This window comes from Ictalurus furcatus, chromosome 27 (assembly GCF_023375685.1).
Source record: "Ictalurus furcatus strain D&B chromosome 27, Billie_1.0, whole genome shotgun sequence".
NCBI lineage: Eukaryota > Metazoa > Chordata > Actinopteri > Siluriformes > Ictaluridae > Ictalurus > Ictalurus furcatus.
The window spans coordinates 2,710,541-2,736,234 of NC_071281.1; the positions used below are offsets into that span (position 1 = coordinate 2,710,541).

General features: G+C 39.2%; 1 protein-coding gene across 1 annotated transcript; it reads right to left on the minus strand.

The window, feature by feature from the left end:
* Positions 1 to 11,962: 11,962 nt before the first annotated feature.
* On the minus strand, positions 11,963 to 23,303 carry cxcl12b (chemokine (C-X-C motif) ligand 12b (stromal cell-derived factor 1)). Its single transcript, XM_053617179.1, has 4 exons — positions 22,806 to 23,303; positions 19,335 to 19,452; positions 17,225 to 17,308; positions 11,963 to 14,700 (listed from the first exon to the last, which is right to left on the minus strand). The coding sequence occupies exons 1-4, from the start codon at positions 22,867 to 22,869 to the stop codon at positions 14,670 to 14,672; spliced, it is 297 nt and encodes a 98-aa protein (XP_053473154.1). The 5' UTR covers positions 22,870 to 23,303; the 3' UTR covers positions 11,963 to 14,669.
* Positions 23,304 to 25,694: the final 2,391 nt, after the last annotated feature.

Sequence of the window (25,694 nt, forward strand, 5' to 3'; positions counted from 1 at the left end):
AAACAACATCCAGTGAGTGGCAGTTCTACATGAGGTCAGAGGAAATTGGCTTGACTTTTTTGAGATAACAAATCCAACAGCCATGGTGAGCAGAAAAGCATTTCAGAACTCACAACATGTCACACGCTAACAGAATGAGCTTCAACAGCAGAAGACCACATCAGGTTCCAGTCCTGTCAGCCAAAAACAAGAATCTGAATCTACAGCGGACACGGATTCACCCAAACTGGACAGTTGAAGACAAGGCAATGTTTGTCAATCTTGTTACTACCTCTGTGATTCTCTGTTCTTAATAGCAAAGTTTGTCATAACACTCCATGTTGTGTCTCTGCTTTGGAGTTTTCAGTAATTGTGTCTACGGTCGTTTGTCTCACTTGTGTGTTGTTAGGACTCAACCCGCATGTGTATACTTTTGCTTGTACTTTGTCTGAGTGAAGTCCATTTCTGTACCCTTTTTTCTGTTTGTTACCTCATTTACCCTTTTGCAAGTATAAAAATTCAAATACAAAGCCCGGTAGCAGAGATATCATTCCTAAAGCAAAGAGTAATTCTGTTATAAAGCATCTGGGTTTCGTCTGGGTTCTCTGGTTTCCTATCATCTGCCAAAAAATGCTAGTAGGTGGATTGTCAATTCTCAGTTGTTAATGTATGTACAAGGTGCCCATCCATGGTGTATTCCAACCTTGCATCCAGTGTCCCAGATTTGACCATGACTCTGACCAAGTGTTTACTGAAGATGAATGAATGAGGTCTCTTTTGAGAGTTGCATCAGATTTGTTATTGTGAGACAGGGCTGGCTTCATGGTTAAAGATTGCAGTGAAAATGAAGATAAACTAAGATGAAATTTGTCTGAGTGATTTGTCTTCCATGAGTAAATTAAAGCCTTCTTGATGCAATAAGATTCAAGAGAATTTTTAAATCCCTTAGGAGCTAGGCCAGGAGCTGAAACTGGAAACCCTCTCTTTCATCCAGTTCTCTCGGGCTCTGTAAATGTTACTGTATTTGCAGTAAATATGCATATGCAGTAAATCATGAACAACTTAATCATTTGATTGGATAATGTACTGACTGTGTTTTTATGTTTATGATTTTGGCCTGCGATTGTATCTCCAGGTCAGGACTAAATCTTCTCAGTGGCCGGGAGGTTTTTTCTGTGTTTGGACTTTGAACTTAGAGGAGTGTGTGTTTGGACTTTCCTTCGCATGATCTATGGCACCCCCCCTTCTATGCCGTACCCTGCGGGCGTCAGAACGAAAAGATTCATCTTGCTGCTCAGGTTAGGATCCCATGACCTTTGACCCTTGCGCGCTCTGTCTCGGTGTTGCACCGATCGACCCACTGTTTCGAATCATCTAGTTTATACTGAGCGTTCCCTTTGTCCAAAAGTCTGAGTCTACTACTAATGCATATTTGTTTTGTTTTTTCGAGAAATGTACGGTATACTGGCCAAAGATTATTACTTATAGTCCCAGGTAGTGAACTCAAGACTCTTGGACCCTAATGCATATAAAAATTGCTAATAACGGAGTGATGTGCTCCCCAGGCAGTGCTAAAGGACCACAGAATTGTGTGTGGGATGATTTATCCGCTGTGTAATTGCTCTAGCAGGAGACTAAATTTCCCCACAGAGACATAGGGACTACAGAATGAGGCCCTCGCCGAGAGCTCACGGCTGCAAGCGCCTCCAAAAATAACTTCCCCTTAAGCCGCAGGAGGCAAAATGTAAAAATGGGGCAGGTTGTTTTCTTCTGCAAGCGGATCCGCAGTTATATGGCTATAGGATTAATAACCCCTGTGTAAAACTCCCTAAACTGGTGTGTACGAGCTCTTTTATGTGTCTTGCAGTAGTTTATTGTTTTGCTCTGGACTGTCTTGCCTTTTACCAAAAAGCTGTTAAATGTTCTAGTTCAAGGCCAATATACAGTATGTATAAAACCATTTGAATGATTTTTGTCGCTTAAATCCTGTCAAAATACTTTATGACAAGTTGTAATGAACTGTAGGGATGAAATGTTTGTTTTTGGTTGACCAAGATTTTGGTGTATGTTTTGGCACAGCCAATATTGCACTCCATATTTCAACTTTGGTTCAAAGAGAGACCTAATTTGTACAGTTTGTTTTTCTTGCCCCGTATATATGTAGTTCAATCAAGACATGAGGCTAATGGGTGAGGCTAATACAACAAGGGTGTCTCTCGCCCAAAATCTTTTTCTTTAAATAGAGTGCCTTGAATATGGAACTGAAATCGTCCTAATTAGGATTATGTGTCATGAATTTATGCAAAGTAACCCATAATACTGAAGTGTAACGTTATAGGGTAGCTCTCTCTACGATGCTGCCACCACCATGCTTCACCATGTGGGGACGTTATCTCAGAGGATGAGTAATGTCAGGTTTCCACCAAATCTAGCATTTCATACTGAGGCCAACTTTTATTTTGCAAACTATATTGATTTTTTTTCTTCCTCGTCTTGAATATTATGGGCTATATTGTGTAGCTTCACGTCAATTTCATTTCAGTTCCAGGTTGCAACACTAAAAAACGTGAAAAGATTCAAGGACAGTGACTACTTATACAAGCCAATGTATAATAACAAATTGTGATTTCACAATAATTAACTTTTTTTATTCATGGTTAAATAAATGTAGCACAATAAGATGAACTCAAGTCTCAAATTGATCATCACTGCTATTTTATTCCTTTTTTTTTGTAATCAATCTTTCCATTCTTAGAGTAAACGTATGTGAACTCTACATTTCTTGCCGAATTAAAAGAGAATACTCTTCTTTTGTGGTTTTAAGCTAAGTAGCATAAACTAGCTTACACTTCGACCGCGATTTTAAGCTAAGGAACTTTCAAAAGCTGTTTCTCAGACTTCCCTGAATGGACCTCAGTCCTTTTAGAGTCCTGCAATGTGAAAATTCCTCCCACAGACAGATGAGGCAGGTAAGAGCGTGTTCAGTTGGACATGTTCAGAATATATTCAGAAGGACACAGTGGACGGTTGAACAAGCCAAGTATACGTCCAGATGTTTGGAGCTTTTTCGGCCTTGGCAGGACTTCATCTTTTGTGGTCAGCTTGGTGCTGTGCTCCAAAAACACTCTGATATGTGCAGGATGATATAATCCAGACACGTGCTTTGAAAAATCTCTGCATCTATCCATGTTTTTCTTTACTGTCATACGCTACAAGCTTGCATTTAATATTCAGCGAGTAAACGTAGTAAAACACTGTTTGGAATTATAATATAAAAATAATCACTAGAAAAGAAAACTTTGCGCTTTCATACTTGATTTAGTAGCCAGCTAATCACCTGCTAGCAAATTATGGGTAGCAAGATGACGCTGCCTGAATCAACATACTCAGGTTGAACAGTTTAATAGCTAGCTATTAGCTGCTAGGTAGCACTGTACAAAAGTTCAAGTTAAAATCTATCTAAGTGTGGACAGAAAAGCAGCCGAAAGCATGAAAACTCTTGTCTAATTCAATGCCTTAACACTCTTATGAAAATAAATACCTCTTAAAATACCTCTTTACAGATTTAAGATGACTTTGCTGAAATGTGACTTGCTAATTTATCGAATGATAATTTAGTTAGTAGAGTTGGGATACTAGATCCCGGACTCGGGTCTGGACTTGAGTCCAATTATGAATGAACTTGGACTTGTCACGCACTCGGGTAAATTTGTACTCGAACTTGACACGGACTCGAACATTTTTGACTCTGTAATTTGTCTGAGTACATTCGAGTCTGTGTCATGTCTAACATGATGAAAGATTAAAAGATAAATAACATAAACAGACACCCCACCTCTCCCGGAAGTTCCGGGAGTCTCCCATATACTGACAGCGGATCCCTGACAAATTATATACAATATCCTGGAAATCGATTTTTTTGAGAGCGAGATAGTGACAGTGAGCATATCCTGATTGGTCTCTCTTTCTGTTAGCTAAACCTATCAGTTTTCTCTGTGGGCGGGCTTTAAAGTCGACCTCTCTTTCTCCCTTTTGGACTCCGACTCGATTGGTTAAGGATGTGGTCTCGACTCGGCCTCGACAAAGGTGGACTCGGACCCCACTGTATTAGCTAGTTCAAAGATTAGCTCAATTAGCAACATTAGCCATGTTGCAATTATGGTTATCTTGGTAGGCTAAAAGGAATGCTGATGTAATCATTAATGTGTCTTACGAAATGAAGAAATGCATGAAAAAGGAAAAGATAGTAAACAAGCTAGCCAACTAGAGCATAACCTAAAAATGATCTAGCTTCTTAATCACTAGCTATATATTTATTTGTAACAAGCATAGTTTTAACTTTAAGGGTAGTTCAGTGGATACACTACAAGGCTAGTTTGAGATAATATCTGGGTTCAAAAGTTTTTAACTTCTAACTTCATTAATCAAGGCTACATTTAGCTGGTAATGTGGGTCTCCTGCATGATTAGCTTAACCGACTGAGTAAACACACATTCATCTACACATTTCATTCGTTTAGAGAAAAGTAGCAAGTGTCATGGCATAAAGCAACTTTTATGTATAGCAAAAGATGTATAGCCCAAAAGATTGAACGCATACAGGTGGTAAACTTGAGATGTTAATCTATTAAAATAAAAAACGATCACATGAATAATGAACAGTCTTTCAGGTAATAGGAAGCTCCCAGGTTAGCATAAGAAAAACAGGACTGGATGACGAATCGTCTCGTTAAAATCTCATCAGTAAGCTCTCGAACGCTAAATCAAACCATCCCGCTCTGCTAACCTTCGCTCTCTCGCTCTCTTTCACTCTTTCTCTCCTTTGTCTCTCCTTGTCAACCCGTGGTTCATTTTTATTTGAAGTATTCCATGAGCTGAAATGTGAATACATCGCAAAAATGCCTCATGGTAGAGCTGTGGCTTCTCTTTGCCCTCTCTGGGTTAATACAACATGGAGAACTGGAACATTCCAGATCTGTTTACAGTTACGTTACGTGAAGCTGCTGTTTGTTGGACATTAGGGATCTGCAGTTGCAGTAGATGTATTTTTCTCCCCTTACTTTGAATTCATCCTAGTCATTGACATGGCTATGGAGTCTCTAAATAGTCTTATATAGTAGGGTGGAGTCTAAATGGCAGAATGAACTTTGCGGCAAAATTTTAAAAAAAATAATTAGACATTTTTAGTCATATGTGCAACTGAGCAACTCCAAATGTTAACCCATTTACTGTACGTTCCTCACACGTGATTATTTGTTGTCCCTATGTTGGGCTATCAAACATGTTACTAGCTAGCTACAATTTTGCAAGTAACACTGCCACCAATTCTGCCTCTCACATTTCTCACGTTTCACAACCATTGTCCTGGCATTGGTTACTGACTACCCTGTGTTCACCTGTACTGTGTTATGCCTATTATAACAATCCTGTCCTGTCATTGGTCACTGACCACCCTAATGTGTTCACCTGTACCGTGTTATGCCTATTATAACAATCCTGTCCTGTCATTGGTCAATGACTACCCTAATGTGTTCACCTGTACTGTGCTATGCCTATTATAACAATCCTGTCCTGTCATTGGTCCCTGAATACCCTAATGTGTTCACCTGTACCGTGTTATGCCTATTATTGTTTATTCATGCCCTCTTTTTTTCTGTCTCTCATAGCAAAAAAGTCTTATCACGGACCTTATCGTGTACCTTGTTTTCATGTTCCAGTTTTCTAGTTTACATGCTGCGTTCCATATTTATATTCCACGTCTCTTTTATCATTTGTAATTATGAATTTTTGCCATTTGAAGCTCTTTTCGTGTTTCGATCCCCGTCATGGACTTTCACAATGATTCTCAGATTTCCTCTAATAAATACCACACTGAGTTTACATACATGCATTGGTGTCTCTAATCACCGCACAAATGTTGAATAATGGAAACTTTTTTTTTAACTAAATATGTGACAAAAAAAACTCACTAGTGCTTTTGCATTAGTAGTGTTATCATGCATATTTATGGCTAGCATGATAACACTACCTGAATCAACACTCTCAGATTAAACAGTTTAGCGGCTAGCTGACTGATGCTAACTCTGCACAAAGACAATCATACTAAATAAATTTCAAGTCAGTATCTACAGATACTCCAATCTTCTTTTTTTTTTATGGACTATTATCAGTAAAGAAAATCTATAAGGAATAAAACAAACATATGCTAGTTTATATGACTAGCTAGCGGCTATTAATTAATTGCTAAATATGATGCAGAAGTGTGTATGCTAGTTTATGACAAAGGAACAACAGAAACAAACTTTTTTTTGCCAGTGGTAGTTGATTGACACGTGGATTTATTTGGTCCGAAGTCTGGAAGCTATTTGTATCTATGAAGTTCTCCAGTGAGATAATGGGATATGGAATTTCTCTCAAAGACACAGCCGTCCAATCTTCTCCTCATCCAAGATTGATGTTATCCACCCGCTTGAGAAATTTCACTTGGCTCAATTCCACCGTTAATGCATAAGACACAGCTATTAGCAGCGCCGAGGTTTTATCTTTTTTTTACATTCCACTGGTAGCCTAAATATTTAGTTTCATCTACAGAGCATTAACACGATCTTGCTTCTGAAAAAAAAACAAGATTAATTTTTACAACCTCGTAGCTCATCTATGATTCTTTTGGTCTCATCACATTTTTTCATTAGCATTTTAAAATGTGTGTGGGTTTTTTTTTTTAATGTTATATATAAATATTAGAATATAATTCTAATATACCATACAAAGTATTTATTGTCTAATCATAGGAAATACCAGAGCTTAGAGGTTGGATCCATATCGTACTTGGAGAGCACATGGAGGAAGTGTCCGAGGAAGCTATATGTGGTGAAAGTTTTCCTGGTCCATGACGGAAGGATACAGGGGATTATAGTGTGATCTGAGCCAAATGATTTACCGTACATTACAGCTTAGTTCCTGCTTTGTTTTTGTCCTAATGCTAGTTATTCAATGGGGCAATTCCAAGATTAGAAAAGGCCCAGGGAGACCGTCTTTAATAAAAACTGCTTGGGATTGGATGGTGGAGTTTTGGGGTGGGGATTGGGGGGGCATTTTAACATACTTGAAGAAAATTCATAAAATTCTTTCTAATAGGATGTAATAGTCGTCTATGTCTATCTGTAACTAATATAGCTAGGGCTCATATTAATTTAGTGTCTTCAGATTGCTTGCCCCTACCCCTCACCCCATTTGGAGGAAAGAGCTCTCTGCCCTCTTACGCATACATGAGCTCAGAGAAGCTCACAATTAGCTGCTGTGAATGACCGGTGCTAGAGATCTGTCCATTCCACCAAATTTTGCTCTCTTGACTCCCGGCCACGGATGGCTGTGACCATGTCACCATCACCCACCGAAAGACCGAAAGCTCTTACTTAGAGCGCTCCACTCAGCAGCCTGCATGGATATTTACAGATAATCAATGTCAGCTCATCTCACACAAGCAAAATAGCCTTAAGTTCGAAGTCAGAATCGTGCGTAACTGAGGCAGACGCCTCTGTTGTACTCAGTCTACGTCCCCACTTGTGTAACTCTCACATAATTTCTGAACAATTTCTGAACATAAAGTTCTGAACTTAAGTTTGTAGTTACGTCTGAGGTCTGAATACTGACGTGCACAATTTCAGGATCCTAGTCAACTCTAAACTAGTCATTCGTGTAATTCTCCAATCTTGCATTTATGCCAATCCCTTCACACTTGGCCTAGCTATCTGGCTATTAACCAGCGACTAAATAAAGTACAATAGGCAAGCATCTTGATAATGTGGTATATACATTTTCTCAACAATCCTTACTCATCAAAATAAAGCATTTAACCCTTTACTGCATGGTGTTGCCATATGGCAACAATTAATTTGTCTCCAATTTTTTGATGGGCAATAATGTAAAACTACTATTTTCCTCTGTAACTGATAAAAGGTTGGCTTTAACTTTGATATGACATGAAAAAAAAATGCCATGTCACATGACCAGGAAGTGCTGTTTCCCTTTCTGTAATCACATGGCATGGTGAAGATAATCCTCGGAGGGCTCTCAATTTGATAAATTTTTTTAAAGGAAAAAAAATGAAACACTATCTGAGAAGTTAACAATGAATTATTTGTCATCTAAACAAGTCTATATATTTGGTGTATTTTTATTAAATGGTAAAAACATCATTGTTGCCATATGGTAATGACACGCGATAACGGAACTGTGGTATGAGTATTTATGAATTGAAACAGGCCTACATAGCAAAAAAAACAAACAAACAAACAAAAAAAAACCCTTGGCTTCTTTAATAGTATATTTAGATTTTTTTCAGATTCAAAGTAAGAAAAACTTTATTTCATTTATTTCAGTTATTAAGTAAGAAAAACTATAATTTCAGTTATTTTGCAAGTGCGTCTTATTTTCTACATTTTTATGTTTCAAGAGAACGAATTAAGAATTCAAGAGAATGAATTAAAAGAGATAAATCACCCAAAACATGTTTGGATCTAATTTTTGTTTGTATTTTGAGAGAGTAAATCCATCCACATACTTTTTACAACTGTCATTCCTTTCTAGAAGATATCACTTTTACATGCTTACTAGATGTCAAAAAAAAACAAAAACCTCTGCGACGTATAGTCTGGAAAATGCAGAAACTGGAATGTAATCTCATACACTTTGTGTTATTTTTGACTGTATGATACTTTCCACCATTGCATATTGTTGCCATACAACAACAATTCACCTACTCCCCCCCCCCCCCACCCCGTAAAAATTTAAAAAAAAATTCCAACTAATCCAAGTAATAAAAATCCATAAATATATATATAAAAAAAAGATGTAAATGTAACAGTTCATGCAGTAGAGGGACTCCTCTACGAAACCCTAACTTCTTTAGCTTCTTCTGGGTTTGGGGAATGATCTGTTCCTTCTCAGTGAGGATCATCTAGTTGGGTTGAACATGTAGGATGCTCCGAATCTCAAAGTGCGTGTGACCAAGTGACCGTCAGTCAGACTCAGAAACAGACACTGTCGGATTTGCAGGTCTGTATGGTTCCTATTAGTTCTCAGGTGCTGGTTTAATGTCTATGAATCGTCTCTGAATCACTCGAGATGGCCTTGAGCTCTTTGGAAGCAGCTCGGCAGTGCTCTGATCAGGAGTGTATGGTTCACTTCCTGCACTGATTCAGACTGCAAACCAGGCATGCAGAAAGGATGAGAGACAGAGAGAGAGAGAGAGAGGGAGAGAGTTTGATTTCACTCAGAGAGGTCATTAGACTGGATATCATCAAGCCTATGTGTGTGTGTGTGTGTGTGTGTGTGTGGAGTAATTAGAGTCTGGATTTAGACAGATGGGCGAGCAAAATGGGAGGTCTCGGGGTCGATTTCAACATGTTCGTCTCCTCATAGCTGCACAATTATTCTAGAAATGAATTCCCTGCTCGATTATTAGCCTCGACAACCCGGGAGTCGTCTTTATGAGCTTATCACGTAGTTCCTAATCGCTTTAGAAAGCACCGTGGACCCATTTTCCCTTACGAATGTTCTACTTAGCATGCACTGCCTCATAGAATTGAGGGAAACATAACACTAATGAAGCACTAAACCGCTCGAAATGACCACAAAAGGATGAATTTAATTATTTTATTTATTTTTTGGGGTCATAAATTTCTGCTCATTGACACAAAACAAGAATTAAACCATTCCTTCTGTGAGAGGCTTTTTTTTTTTTTGTCAAGTGTTGACATACTTAGATATCATTTAATAATCATCAGAATGAACTTAGTTATATGAAACAGTTCAGCATACATTTATAGATTATAAATGTATTATACTCGAAATATATGAACTTGTTTAAAGGACAAAAAATAAATGTTAACTTATCTCAGATAGTGTTTCTTTTTTTTTTTTTTTTTCTTTTAAGTAGTTTGGCCTAAATATTGAATAATTAATAAAACTTTTGAGCCCTCCGATGACCTTCACCATGCCATGTGACTGCAGAAAAGGAAGTGCAAGAAGCACTTCCTGGTCATGTAACATGGCTTTTTTGTTATAATCAAAGTTAAAGCCCCCTTTTTTCCAGTTACATAGTAAAATAATAGTTTTATATTATCCCGTATCAAAGAATTGAAGATGAATTTATTGTTGCCGTACAGCAACACCATGCAGTGAAGGGTTAATTTGATGCTTCTAATTGTACAGTGCCCTCCATTTATATTGGCACCCTTGGTAAATATGAGCAAAGAAGCCTGTCAAAAATTGTCTTTATTGTTGAATCTTTTGTTTAAAAATAAATAAATAAATAAAAATACTCTGCGCTCAAGGATATCAAACAATTACAAACACAACACAGGTTTATCAAAAAAAATCTTTGTTAAATATATGTGTGCCACAATTATTGGCACCCTTTTAGTCAATACTTTATGCTACGTCTCTTTGCCAAGATAACAGCTCTGAGTCTTCTCCTATAACGCCTGATGAGGTTGGAGAATACATGGCGAGGGATCTGAGAGCGTTCCTCCATACAGAATCTCTCCAGATCCTTCACATTTCGAGGTCCACGCTGGTGGACTCTCCTCTTCAGTTCACCCCACAGGTTTTCTATGGGGTTCAGGTCAGGGGACTGGGATGGTCATGGCAGGACCTTGATTTTGTGGTCAGTAAACCATTTTTGTGTTGATTTTGATGTATGTTTATAATGATTGCTTTTTTGGATGTATTGAGAACAACACCTGCTAAATATGACCACAAAATGACAAAACGAAACGAAGACCTCTACTGATATATCGTACACATTAGCTCTTAACTATAATACTGTAAATATAATAATATAGTACCACATACCATGATTAAAACAAAGGCAAGACATTTGACCATTTTTTTAAAATAACTTTATTGAAAAAAAGTGACTAAATAGATTTATCTCAATTCATTATTACAATCAGTGAGAATATAGAAATATAACAATAAAAAAACAAAATATCCTACATGGACATCTCTACGCAGAGAGCTGCCTCATAGAGTCTACTTCACATTCGATAGCACCTTATCGCTTTTTTTTTTTTTTGCGGCACGGCTGGAATAGCACGTGGGAATGTTCGCAGGTGGCGAAATGAAATTCTTGAACACACAAGGAAATTCTTGAATCTCGCCATTTTTAGCACTAGTACGTGGATAGTCTGGTCCACGTTAGTGTTAAATCACTACAACTAAACATTCAAACTAGCAGATGAGAGAGAACCTTCACAGTCATCCATTGACTAGACTTGAACAAAATTCCTGAAGTAAAAAAAATCTACCCGTGTGTATTGGAAAGAATTGGAAAATAATTTATTTACCGGACATGAGTGCGTCCCTTAATTCCATCCATACAATTTTTTTTTGTTTTTTTTTACGTGAATAAGTGGACGCTTTGAGGACGTTGGGCATCGTTTGTCAACCTGGTTGTGAACAAATTTATTCGTAAATCGTTTGTAGGGGTTTTCGTGAAAATCTGGTTAGTTCAGAAAAAAACGTTTGGATCCTATGGGTCCGTGTCAGTTTTACGTACGAGACTCACTAACGTGAACTTGTATAATTTGTGATGAGTTACTGCAACATTATATACGGATTACGCTGTAGTTTATTTCTGTAGTTTATTAAATGTAATGAACATTTTGGGAAATCCCTGGTAACCGATTCACTGCAGTGGCTGAGCTGCATTACTGGAAATGTTTAGGAGGTGCTTTTTCACTTTTTTTAGTCACCATTTTATGGTTTTCAGCTCTCTGTGAGCTTTGTGGGACTTTTGTCCATTTTATTTTATAAGTTTTTGTCAATTGTACATTTTTTAAGACTGACAAACGAGGCCTAACGTTACCTGCTAAAATATACTCTATGATAAATAATGACTTTCTCTAACATGTGAACATTTTTAAAGGCTTTTTTTTTTAATGCAAGACCAAATCTGGGGTCAATGATTTTTTTTTTATTTCAGATGTTCGAATGAAATTCACTTTTAAAGAATTTAAAAAATTATTCAGAGTTCCTTCTGTGAGAATTTTTTTAAATTGTCAAAAGTGGAAGTTTCTGGAAAGCTTGTTGGGTTCATGCATACATCGGGGGGAAAAATCTATTATAATATATGTTTAAAATGTATTCATTTGAATTGAATTCAGTTAATAAAATTTTATGGTAAAAAGTCACCAAAACAAAATAGAATTGAATTTTACGCGTTTTGTTGTTAGTTAGGTATTCCGCTAATCCTTTTATGAGACCCTTTTATTGGGCCAAAATGAAACGCCTCTGGAACGACATCCTCTACAAATGACTAATACATTTAGTAAAGAGTTCATGTTTTACGGTTCAGTCTCTGCAGGCAAAAGCAGTTTTAATAGTTGTCTGGGGGTTTTTTTTGTTTGTTTATTTTTTGTTTTGTTTTTTAACATTAAAAAAAATTTAAAACACTGCAAAAGTTTTTTAAAAAAATTCTAAAGTCATGTACAGCAGTGAAGTGCTTATTGTATTGGCCCGATGCTGATAAAACGCACGTTTCATTCCCTTGGAAATCATATCCACATGTTATTATATACCGTTGCGATTACACTGGTAATAAGCAGGGGTTTAGGAGTTGCTCGTCATCCGGCTGTTACGCTGGAAACGTGTGATTAGATGATGGGTTTTGGGGGTTTTTTCAGTCGTATGATTTCAAATAACAATATTTCCCTCAAAGGTTCCCTCATACGAAAATAAACCATGTTTAAAATGAGTTAACGTTCGTAAATAATTAAACAGCACTAAATATGTTCATAATTCTGGAAACATCTTGACGAAATATGAGGCCAAATGTTCCAATATCACCCAGTTCTCTGACTATTTACCTTTCTAAAGGTTGAGAATCGGACGTATAGATGACATTTGGTCCATAATTATGACGCATTTGTAATGCAAGACACAATCAGGTGGATTGGTTGGATTGGTAAAACAATTTTTCCAATTGTTTTGTTTCAAATTGCACTCAAATTCTATTTTTTTTTTATTATTATTTCACTTAAATTCGTCTCCTTTTACTGATCCAACCTTGCACTTTTACAACAAACCCCACAAGCCTAGGTCATGATCAGGCGTGCGGACACAACCGAATAAAACCTCTGGCTGTAAGGAGATGCGCTATATAATATTTCATAAGCACAGGTTTAAGAAGAAAATAAAATGAAACAATTAGCAGCTGCCAAGAGAGATTGCATTGATATGAAAGTTGCATTATTGAAAGAAATCAAACAAACCTTTCCTGATATCGTGAAGTTGTCATATTGTTCTTAGCAAATAAAACATGCTAACACTTTCTACGTGGTAAGAATAACTCGCTGGAAGCATGTTTACGACTCGATAACGCCACCTTTAACGCAAACGTACGTGTTTATCTCGTACGTAATGCGTTTGTTTCTGATTGGTCAGAACGTTTACAGTATATATTTTACAGTATGATAACTTAATAACACGTCATGGTCTATATAGTGACGTTTTCTGTGAGGAAAAGCTGTTTATTCAACGTTCACGGAAGGAGTCTCCAGTGTCAGCGCCCTATAACATGGTTTAACCCTTGTTTACTTGTCCGAGCTTGAAAACATGAAGCGTTTAGTAGATTAGAGTTTATGAAAAAGCTAGCTACGTTACCGAATCCTAAAGAGTTCTCACGATTTATAAAGGTAAATACGGCCTGGTAGAAGGTGTTAGGAGGAGAAAAAAAAAAAGAAGTTATCTACGCCAGTGCATGAAATATCATCCTGTGACTCTTAAAGTGACAACATCGAAGGAAAAGTAGAATCTTGCCGAAGTCACTGAAAGTGTCGCCGTGAAACACCTCCTAATGACGCGTTCATTCCTTATCAACGTACTTGAGCGAGCAGATTTGCGGAATTTTAAAAAAAATTAACAATTAAGTTCACTGTTTACGGCTTTGTGTAGCTAAGAAATAGCTAACGGTTTCGCTGAATCACTTTGAACACACAGTTCCGCCTTCAAAGTCTAAGCCACGCCCCCTGTCTGAACCTAATGGTGGTCTTTTTATCCACTTTTGAATGCTGAATGACAAAATGATGATCTAATCGTGACGCTAAGCTGACAGCTGTTTGCCTCCTATACATGTTCTCTACGTTAGCGTCATAGCTCGTGAAGAAAACGTTCAACATTTTGTTTTACGTTTTTTATATCAAACCTTCCTTGATTCCTTACATTTTTAGAGTTTAAAGCGTGACTGCTACACTCTCTCTCTCTCTCTCTCTCTCTCTCTCTCTCACTCTCATTCTCTCTCCTTTTCCTTCTTAATTCACCACAACACTGATCAGCAACTTATTACTATTAAAAAAAAGGCACAAAGCGAATGCATATAGAAAAACACGCAAAAATATTTGTATCCACATCCAGCCCCTCAGTTCAGCTCAGCATACACACCTGCACAAGCCTGAAATCTCACAATGGCAAAAATGGTGCTGTGTGTGTGTGTGTGTGTGTGTGTTTGTGTGTGTGTGTTGTGTTGGATCAGGAATAAAGGTGTTTGTAGGCGAAGTGCTGTTTGTGCAAGCAGTCCACATAGGGATGGTGTGTGTGCATGTGTGTGTGTGTGTGTGTGTGTCAGAGGTGCACACATAATACAGAGGTCAGAGACACACGCCGGCTCTTCTCACATCCCCGCTGCCTTTAGTTATCAGTCTGCCTTGACTTCTTTATCCTGCAGTAAACAGAGAGAGAGAGAGAGAGAGAGAGAGAGAGAGAGATGAGCATTTGAAGCAGAAGTACAGTGTGTACAGTACTGATGCTTATACTGTATGTGAGGAATAAATAAAACCCTGGATTGGGGGGGTCAACAGTGTTTGCTGACTCCATAACTAAAAATAATTTAATATAAATCCTAATTAAATTACAGTAAGTTATATTACAGTGTGCGTGTGTGTGTGTGTGTGTGTGTGTGTTTGCGCCACTGTACCACATGGGTGGCGGGAATTCAAGAACGTCTTCTAAATATTTTTATTTCACTTTGCTGTCAGAATATTTTCCGCGCGAGTTGTTTGGAGTGGAGACGCCGCTGAGGGAAACTTTTACTACTCTTGGCTTCGCTCTGCAGGAGACCCATAACTCCACACCGCTCGCTCATTACAGCAATCAGCGTCGCCGAAACGATTATATAGAGGGCAAGATGTCGTTTTCTTACGCCTTTAAAGAGTACAGAGTTTACCAACCAGGTGTTCATGCGGGTTAGAAATAATCAGGAGGTGGAGGTGGGGTTTTTTTGTGACTGTCGCGGCCAAAAGCGATCGATTTTGCTGCGGTTCGTTTCTAAATTTGCGACGCGGAAAACTACTTGAATCGGTGAAATCACAATCGCACGAAATCGCAGCAATGTTTGTTGGTAAATGGGACCTTTTAGTTGTACTCGTGTTCGACGCACGTGAATCGACGAGGGCTTTGGCTGAATACGCGTTGTGATGGCGTCACGTGACGCGCCCCGGTCCTGATCTGCGGAAAATCTGCGCTAATTTAGAAAAATTGCAAAGAAATTGATTTTGCAACAGAATCCTGGAGGGACCGAGTAATAACGAAGCATAATGTTCGTGTGCTAAAGAATGAACTTAAGGCAAATTAGGCAAATAAACAATCGATTAAAGTATAAACGAGCCTTAAAGCGATAGTCAGGGTAAAAAATAGATGTAAGCGCTTGCCGTTTTGAGTCAAAGGTTGTCAATCAGAAGACTTTTTTGCATAACGTAACTTTTTTTCCGTGTTTTTTCACGTTCTGAGATTCAGATTGTAGCGGCACTCCAGTCCCTCCGGGATTTAGCAATTTTTGCGATCGCAGAAGCGAACGCAAAATCGCGCAAACTCCGCAATATTCAGAGGAGCTTGCAATTTTACAAAATTACAGCTGATTTTTTGCAGATTTTGCGATTGCAGAAATGAACGCAAACTCCACAGTATTCAGAGGAGCTTGCGATTGCATGCGTAAATGGTCATATCTCCCTGCAGCTCTCACCTGGTGTCCTGCTGAAGCTAAGCAGGGTTGAGCCTGGTCAGTACCTGGATGGGAGACCTCCTGGGGGGGAAAACTAAGGCTGCTGATGGAAGTGGTATTAGTGAGGCCAGCAGGGGGCGCTCACCCTGTGGTCTGTGTGGGGCCTAACGCCCCAGTATAGTGATGGGGACACTATACTGTAAAAACAACACTGTCTTTCGGATGAGATGTTAAATCAAGGTCCTGACTCTCTGTGGTTGTTAAAAATCCCAGGACACTTATAGGGGTATAACCCTGGTGTCCTGGCGAAATTCCCCCATTGGCCTTTATCATAATCCCCATCTTTGTATTGGCTACAGCACTCTCTCCTCTCCACTAATAGCTGGTGGGTGTTCTGGCGCATTATGGCTGCCGTCGCATTATCCAAGTGGATGCTACCCACTAGTGGTGGTTGAGGAGACCCCATACTATGTAAAGCACTATATAAATGTAACTAACTAACTAAAATTACTGCAGATTTTTCACAGATTTTGGGCCAGGACACATCATGTGACGTCATCACAACGCACATTCAGCCAAAGCTTTCTTCGATTCACGTGCGTCGAACATGAGTACAGCTAAAAGGTCTCGTTTACCAACCAACATCACTGCGAAACAATTTCGTCCGATTGCGATTTCAGCCATATTTTTCATTTTTAAAAAAATACAAGAAACTTCGCAAATTGCATCACAGATTTTTTAAAAACTGCAGCAAAATCAAGCATTAAAAAATTTCTTAGTTGGAGGTAAAAAGAAATTCAGAGTTACGAGTTTTATTCAAACGTAGCATTAGAGTCAGGTAGGGGGAGTGGCCTAAAGTTTGAAGGTTAAAGGTGAGAAGTAATTTGACTGATAATATAGTTCCAAGATTTATTCTACTGACTTATTAAAACTGTCCATGGATAGCTGGTGCCACTGAGCCAGTGTTTGATAATGAGTTAAGCACGATGCGAAACCGGTAGCTACATGTCATTCGCTATGAAAAACAAAAAAAACAAAAGTGCTGTAGTTACAGCGCTGAAGTGCGTCACGTGATCACCGACACCAAATCAAAATGTTTCGAATATGGAATGATAAACGCTAACCTCCACTAAATACCCATAATGCCCTGTGTTTCTGTTCGCTGTAACTGTGTCCTAGATAGTGCTCCTGATGAATTTGGAACACCTCGTTTCATTCACCGTTGTGTCCGGACACTCTTACTTACTTGCTAATGGCGTTCTTCAGATACTGCTGCAGCCATTTGGTCTTGGGGTTGATGCAGACCTCCCTATTGTTCTTCAGCTTGGCTCTGGAAACGAGAGAAAGCTCGGAGTGAGCGCGCGAGAGTGATAATGAGGGGTAAAAGAGGAGAGAAAGGGAGGAAGGGACTCGGTTCGGTTCCTTAACGTGGATTTGGCCGAGAAAGAAAAGACAGAGAGAGACAGAGAGAGGGGGAGAGAGATTTAGTTGGAAGGCTTTCTTTTCTTTAACACAGCTCAGATAGAGAAAAAGAAAGAGAGAGGGGGGGAAAGCTACTGAAAGAGTACGGTATGTAATTGATGCTGTTGGCTTTTGGCTTTGCGCTGGTAATGAGATCAGGTAAGTCTCTTTAGAGCGAGGGACGAATGAATGAGCGAATAAGTAAAAGATTGTGTGTTTCTTCCAGTGAGGCCCTGAACTCTGTGTTATCAGATCGGCGCTGCTCTCCGGCGCTACTCTCCATTACAACTTAACGCTGGCGTAGGATACACTTCAGTCCATGATGAGGTGCATGCGGGGTAACACACACACACACACACACATATACACATACACACACAGGGCCAAGGCTACATACAGTACGTGATCACTTGGAACACTGGATTGATAGAAAGCAATTCATGGATTGATATACACAATATGTCTAGCCAATCAGAAAATAGCACTGCCCCAAGCCCCACCCCTAAGTACCATTATAACATCTTTCCACCAAACAGTGCAACTCGTCGCCTGCTGACTCCAAATCCAGGATTATCGATATCCTGGGCGTGTGTGTGTGTGTGTGTGGGTGTGGGTGTGAATACTTTACTGTTTTATTTAACGGCCACACATCGAAACCGAGCGAAGGGCGCCAAAACTTTAGTCTTAAGTGAAAATACAGAGCGAACAAAACGTTTCCAGAAAAAAAAGCTTGAAGAAACAGTAAACAAGTTCTCTGCCTGTCTGACTCCCTGTGTGTCTGTCTCACTCCCACGTGCACACACACACACACACACACACACACACACACACACACACAAGCATATCGCACCTTTGCGCCAAAAGGTCATGTTTGAGAATTAACAGCTCAGAGGGGCCACGGCTCACACCGCTTTGCAAATTAACCACATCCACACTGAGCTCAACCCACACACAAGCATAAACACACACACACACACACACACACTCCTGTGGTCTGGGACCAAATGGTCCACTCCAGCAGGCAACCCCAATCCCCAATTAACACAACTGGATCTGTGTGTTTGTTAGTTTCATTTGTTATCGTGTTTGTTTCGTTTCCGTCATGTTTGTGGCCTGGGTAAGTTTTCCAGACTTAATTCTCCAGCCGGCAGCGTGTCTGCTCGGAGAGACAGGAACAGCAGGTAGTAAGTGCCTCACAGCCGGCTAATACCAACAGCAAACATGGCTTGCACTGAGCGTGTGTGTGTGTGTGGGTTTGGACAGGGTTTGTGTTACAGCTGTCTGTTTTTCATCTGTCTCGAAAGCTCCAGATCCTTGAGATTCGAGGCTAAATTCCTAAATAAACACTATTTTAGCTTTAGTGTGTTTGTGTGTGTGTGTGTGTGAGAATCCAAATACCCCCCTAGGCTAAAGTTCTGTCCCGATCTGACCTTCCGCCTCGCCGTGACCCCTGTGGCCCCCTTTTTCTGTTTTTTTTTTTTTTCTTCTCTTTTTTCAAAATAGTCACTGCTTTTACATTAATAAGTTCCAGGTTAGCAAAATGATACCAAATGTTAGCGGCTAAAGAGATTAGCGTTAGGAGGGGTGGGGGGATTGGGGAGGTGTATATCTAAGAAGATCAGTAGGAATACAAGCATAATCAGTTTGACCCTTAATGAAGATTTCCTCCAGAAAAAGAAAAGAAAAGCATGCCGTGTCTCTCAGTGAGTCTCAAACTTCCTTTTATCTAGAGCTTCTGATAAGGATCACACACACACACACACACACACACACACACACACACATGAGCCCTGCCTCCTCAGAGCTTCTGACGAGGGGATTTGGTGAAATTATGGAAACCGTTGTACAATGCTAGTTTTTTTTTAAATCACAGAAGAACATTAAGGTTGACCTACATGACTTGGAAGGGGCAGTGGGGCGTGTGGAGGAATTTGATCTCGCGGATGCTCCTCTGTGGCACGGTGTTGAGCGTCGAGCGGCACCAGCACCTCTCCAACAGGCTGATGGGCTTCGCTGCGAAACACGGGACAAAACGGGAGACAGGAGTTTTGAGATAAACTCCATTTTTCGATGATCGTAATGTCATAAAACAATGACTGTAAATGTTGTAATGTTATAATGCCATGATTGTATAATGCAGTTATAATGCAGCGATCGTGACCATACGATGTTCATTATGTCACAACAGTGATCGTACTGCTATAATAGAACAATTGTAATGTTACAACACGGCATAATGTCACAAGATGGCGTTCATAATAATACGCTGTAATAGGATCAAAATGTTATAATATGCTGATCGTAATGTTATAATACTCTATAAAACGTATATAATACACTATATTCGGCTCATAATGTTATAATACAGCAATGGTAATTTTAAAATATGTATATAATAGGATCAGAATGTTATAATACACTGATTTTAATGTTATAATATGCTATAAAACTTATATAATATGTTATAATACGATCATAATGTTATAATACTCTATAATACGTATATAATAGGATCATAATGTTATAATACACCAATTGTAATGTTATAATACGTATATAATACACTATAATAGGATCATAACGTTATACACTGATTGTAATGTTATAATACTCTATAATACTGTACGTATATAATATGCTTTAATAGGATCATAATCTTATCATACTCTGATCGTGACGTTATAATACGCTATAAAATGTATATAATGTACTATAGTCGGAACATAATGCTGAGATATACTGATCGTAACGGTATAATACGTATATAATAGGATCGTAATGTTATAATACGCTGATCGTACTGTTACAACGTGACGACTGTAATGTACGAGTGTGACGCTCATGAAGTTATAACGCAACACTCGTAATGTTGCTCGAATCTTTGCACGTTCTTGTTAGCCCGTCCTTTAACGTTCAGTCCTGAAACAGTTTCCCTCTTTACATTTTTACGAACAAAAAAAATACATTCACAACGGTTCAGCAGGCGATGAGAGTTTCACGACCTGAATCAATTCGTCCTTACAGTCGTAAAAAAAAAACAAAAAAACAAAACACTCTCCCTCATAAAGCAGACGTATCCTATCACAGCATTCCACCTGCGAGCACGGGTCATTAAAAAGAGATTAAGCCATCGCTCTAAATCCGGCGTTCCCACATGAGGGAACCCGCTGTCTCGCTCGCTACCGTCGTCAAGAGCCCTTAAAGTTACCCAGGGTGCTTTGAGGAGCCTCACACTCTCACATCAGCCTCGAGGTTCTGATTGATGGTCTGAAGAGCTTTCCCTGGTCTTCCTCAGCCAGTCCCGGGCCTCGTCCTCAATCGAACGTGTCGCTTCAGACCATTGTGTGTGTTTGGATCTGAATGTGTGCGTTTGATTAACAAGCTGAAGTGCATTCTTAGTGTTGTCCTGGTCTTTTTCAGCGGAAATCCCGCGATTCATCTTTTAGCAGACTGCGCTATTGTGAACGTATTCGAGTGACGAAGACACGATGGAAAAAACTTTCTTTTTTTTTTTCATTTAATTTATCACATAGACCTTGGATATGGAACAGCAATAGCTCAGTCATAGCATACCATGCTAGTCCTTTAATGTTCCCGTTCCTAACAAGCCATAAATACACACTGGTATAATTGTTACTGAAGATGCACGACGTTTTATACTAATCGATATATTACTGTTTAACATGCATTATAATGCGTTATAAGTAGTCGCCGATACCAAACAAGCCTACTTTTAAAGTATATAAATATACGTCAGTGACCTCAGTGCATTATATCTACAAATATTAATACGCTGACAAAAATTCATCAGAAAATAAAACTTTGGACAAACAGGAAGCACGATTTTTTTGTTTGTTTGTATCACAAATACAACTCATAAGGTGGTTCAATAAGGTTATAAGTATCACAATCTACACATTGAATTAAATAAATACATATATTCAGTTACTGTAACCGAATTTTGGAACAGAATGCACTATATTGTGTGTATATAGTGTTAAGAACACTACGTATTTAATTCATAACGCATTATAACCATTGATATTTAAAAAAAAAAAAAATTGGTATTAAAAAATAACCCCACGTCAGTTTATTTCTCATAGATAAAATTCCAGTTCGGGTCGTTTCTACGAAGTTTAGCTAAGCTTTATTTCTTTTGAAAGAAGCCTTGTTGTTAGTTCTACGTGATTTTTCGACTCATTTACGACATTTCAGCTTAGGATCGAGATTGCGCTTCATTATTTTAACACGTCAGTTTGTTACTTCGATGGGAAAAACTCCACATTTCAAGATATTTATATCACTGTTTTGAGTCAGCGCTGAGACCCCGTGTATATATATATATAATATATATATAAACCGTATACGTGTCAACAGATTTCCACTAAAGCAACAGCTGGGAACAAACGATAAGCAAAGTCAGGATTATGACATCATTTACTGTAGAATATAATAATGTAGCCTTATTAATAGGTTGTGGAGTGTTAAATATTAAGTCAAAATAACTCAATAGACAAATCGGGAGTTAAGTCGAAATATATATAAAGATATCCAGTCTATGTTGAAATAACGAGAGATTCATCATAATGAGTATGTAGCTAAAAAAAAAAACAAAAAAAAAAAAAACGATATACGGAGTCAAAACTTGTGGTTTTTGTACATTTGTAAAGATATTTGACTTTGATTAGACTTGTATTTTTTTTTTTGTTAAGACAGGAAGAGTTTTGTCAAGTTTGACGTATACTGTAGAAAATTCTAGAAGGGAATATATGAAACGGACACACAACGCGTGTTTGGAAATGACCCGATTTCTTGACGCAGTCGGTGTGAACGGGGAATCGGAGAGAGGTTCCCAGACTCGGGTGCTAAACTCGTACCCTCGTATGGAATCAGAGCCACCGGCGACCGCCTTGTTTAACTGATTGGTCTCTTGAATGAACGATTTGTCACTGTTTCACAGCAGAAAAGAAAGAAAGGCTAGCTGCAAGTTCTTTTCAAAAACACACACCAGCATGAAAATACGGCTACACGCTGACACACACACACGCACACAGAATAAATAAAGCCCAGCTAATTGGATTGCTTCAGCATCTAATGATGCATTGAGACGCTTTCAAATAGAACATGGATACTCATGCAAAAGTGTTTGGTTTTTTAAATGACTTGTACGAGGTTCTAAAAATGGTTCTAAAATGTTTTGTTTATATATATATATATATATTAATAATGAATCAATAAACCCCAAATCAACAAATAAACTCTGGTCACATGGTCATCGAATCCAGCACTTTAACTCACAATTTGAAAAAATGACAATAAAAAACCTTTCAGTATCATGATCAAGTGAGAAACAGCAGCAGTTTTACCTTCAGTCTCCGAGTCCTTCATAGTCACAACGAGGAAAAGCATCACCACAACTTTGACATCCATTGTGTGTGTGTGTGTGTGTGTGTAAGCGCTAGCGGGTGAGAGTGTGTGTGTGTGTGTGTGTGTTTATCGAGAGTCTTTGTGTTAGTCACAAGCAGCTTCCAGGACACAGTGTGGTGCCTCAGTGCTGAGAGGGGTGTTAAAGCCTGCAGAGGGGCAAGAGCGCACTCCCACTTACACAGGAGGAGGAGGAGAGGGGGAGAGAGACAGAGAGAGCGAGACAGAGACAGAGAAGGCGAAAGTGGAGGGGTGTGTTTTTGGACAAACATCAACAATTAAATTTTTTTGGCTGAAACTGGAGTAACAGTTTACATCCAGATCTCTCTTTGTCTGTCTCTCTGTCTCCTTCTGTCTGTCTGTCTGTCTCTCTCTCTCTTACTCTCTGTCTGTCTCTCTGTCTCCTTCTGTCTGTCTCTCTGTCTCCTTCTGTCTGTCTGTCTGTCTCTCTCTCTTACTCTCTCTGTCTGTCTGTCTCTCTCTCTGTGTCTGTCTCTCTCTCTCTTTCTCTCTCTCTCTGTCTGTCTGTCTGTCTCTCTCTCTGTGTCTGTCTCCTTCTGTCTGTCTGTCTGTCTGTCTCTCTCTCTCTTTCTCTCTCTGTCTGTCTCTCTCTCTGTCTGTCTCTCTGTCTCCTTCTGTCTGTCTGTCTGTCTGTCTCTCTGTCCGTCTTTCTCTCTGTATCTCTCTTTTTGTATTTATGTCTGTCTCTCTGTGTCTCGCTCACTCATGCTTCTCATGTCTCTCTCTGTTTCTGTCTGTCTGGCTCTCTGTCTTATTCTCTCTCTTGCTGTATATTTCTGTCTGCCTCTCTCACTGTCTCTCTCTCTCTCTCTCTCTCTCTCTCTCTATCTCTCCATGTATATCTCTGTCTGTCTGCCTGACTGTCTTGCTCTTTCCCTCTTTCTCTTACTCTCTCCCTCTCTCTCACTTGCTGTCTGTCTGTATGTCTTTCTCTCACTGTATCTCTCTCTGTCTCACTCTGCCTTGCTGTATATCTCTGTCTGTCTCTCTCTTATGCTCTCTCTTGAACTATCTCTCCCTTGCTGTCTCTCTCTCTCTCTCTCTCTCTCTCTCTGGCTTTCTTCTTGCTGTCTTTTTCTTATTCTTTCCTTTGCAGTCTATCTCTCTGTCTATCTCTCTCTCTCTCTCTCTCTCTCTCTCTCTTTCCTCAAATTGTTGTGAAATCTAGTTTAAGGTCTGACGTTCTAAATCCACATCACGCATAAGGCCCGAGTTTGCTTTTCACACACTATTACTAAATGTAGAACATTTCTTCGGGGGGTCTTTGGAGGCTTACCGGTTCTAGCTTTCTAATGTGGTTCTACTTAAGTATATCAATGGCCCTCTGAGTATATCGATATGTTCCTTTGCATAGGTTAAGACCTTCTTATACCACTAACTGTTTTCCTCCAGTGAACTAGCTAGGCCCATTCATGGCCATTAAGGTAATTTATGGATTTTTCTTCAGAAACCAGAAAAAAAGAGAAATAAGGGGAAATATGGAGGAGATATTGTTTGGAAAGGAGCAGGAAGTGAGGATCGTCTGTTCTGCAAAGAGAACTGAGGAGTAATGTCATGTTTTGGTTTTTATTTTTGCTGTTCTGAACATTTGGGTCATTTGGGTTTGACTTGACAAAAAATTTCTTATAGAAGCATTATTTATTTATTTATTTATTTATTTATTTATTATTATTCTGCTTAAAATTTTGTCCATGCACAAACATATGGATGATAAACTGGATTCTGGGATCTGCTGCACGTGACAGCAGATGAATTTGACTACTCTCGGACTCTCCTTGGCTGTCTTCTCAGCGCTGTTCTCGCTACTACCCCCAGAGGGGTTCACACTACGCGACGGATCGCGGAAATAAAAAATGGGCAGTGGTCGCTCAGTGGTTACGATGTTGGACTACTCGGAAGGTTGCGAGTTCAAATCCCAGCACTGCCAAGCTGCCACTGCTGGGTCCTTGATCAAGGCCCTTAACCCTCAACCGCTCGGTTGTATACATGAGATAAATGTAAGTCGCTCTGGATAAGGGCGTCTGCCGTTATATCTCAGCTGAGAAAATCACATCGCTGAACCGTTCACATCTACACGAGCAGTTGTAGTGTGCGCTAGGCTCTACGTGATTTCATTCACCGTAAACTGGAGCACTGAGGAGAAGATTCTGATGGACTGAAGCAATTCGAAGGCATTGCGGACAACACAGGATGCTCCGACACAGGATGCTCCAAAAGAATAACAGGTCTCACGGGTTAAAGTGCTCAAAATAGATAGAAATCTCAGCTATGAAAAGTACTCTCACTTCTGATCACTCAGGGTGACGTTTACCAAAGATGAGCCCGCCCTCATCGTCAAAAGGGTATGTAGACATTGGAAAGTCACCAATTACTCATTCTTCATAACCCACATGACCAACATTGACCTCATTAGATAGAAATCACAAGTCCTGCGGCTTTAAAGATACAGATCTGTGGAATCAGCTGGCATGCCGGCGCAGTCTTTCAAACGTTTAACCAACCATTGGGCATTCAGTAAAATATACAATGCGATGCTTTAACATGACTGGCCTAAATAGACACGGAGCTAAGTGTAGAGGTTTCAGCAGCTTCGTGTCAGGCTCTTAGGAGGTTGTGTGAACACAAATTGTTATGCTTTTTTTTTTTTTTTCAGTTATCATTCTTTTCATTTGTAATTAATAATTAATTTAAAAAAACTATTCTATAGGATAATGAAACCAAATTGATCCAATGACTACTGATTCAATCATAAACAAGTGATCCGTGGAGTCTTCTGTAACCGTGTGTGAACATGCAGTAATGTTTCAGTT

Excerpts from the sequence above, each read along its gene's own strand:
- cxcl12b (XM_053617179.1), bottom strand. The coding sequence starts at position 22,869 with ATGGATGTCAAAGTTGTGGTGATGCTTTTCCTCGTTGTGACTATGAAG. Across the intron at positions 19,453-22,805 it reads GAAGGACTCGGAGACTGAAG|CGAAGCCCATCAGCCTGTTG; the intron begins GTAAAACTGCTG and ends CGTGTTTCGCAG. Across the intron at positions 17,309-19,334 it reads CACTGCCCCTTCCAAGTCAT|AGCCAAGCTGAAGAACAATA; the intron begins GTAGGTCAACCT and ends TCTCGTTTCCAG.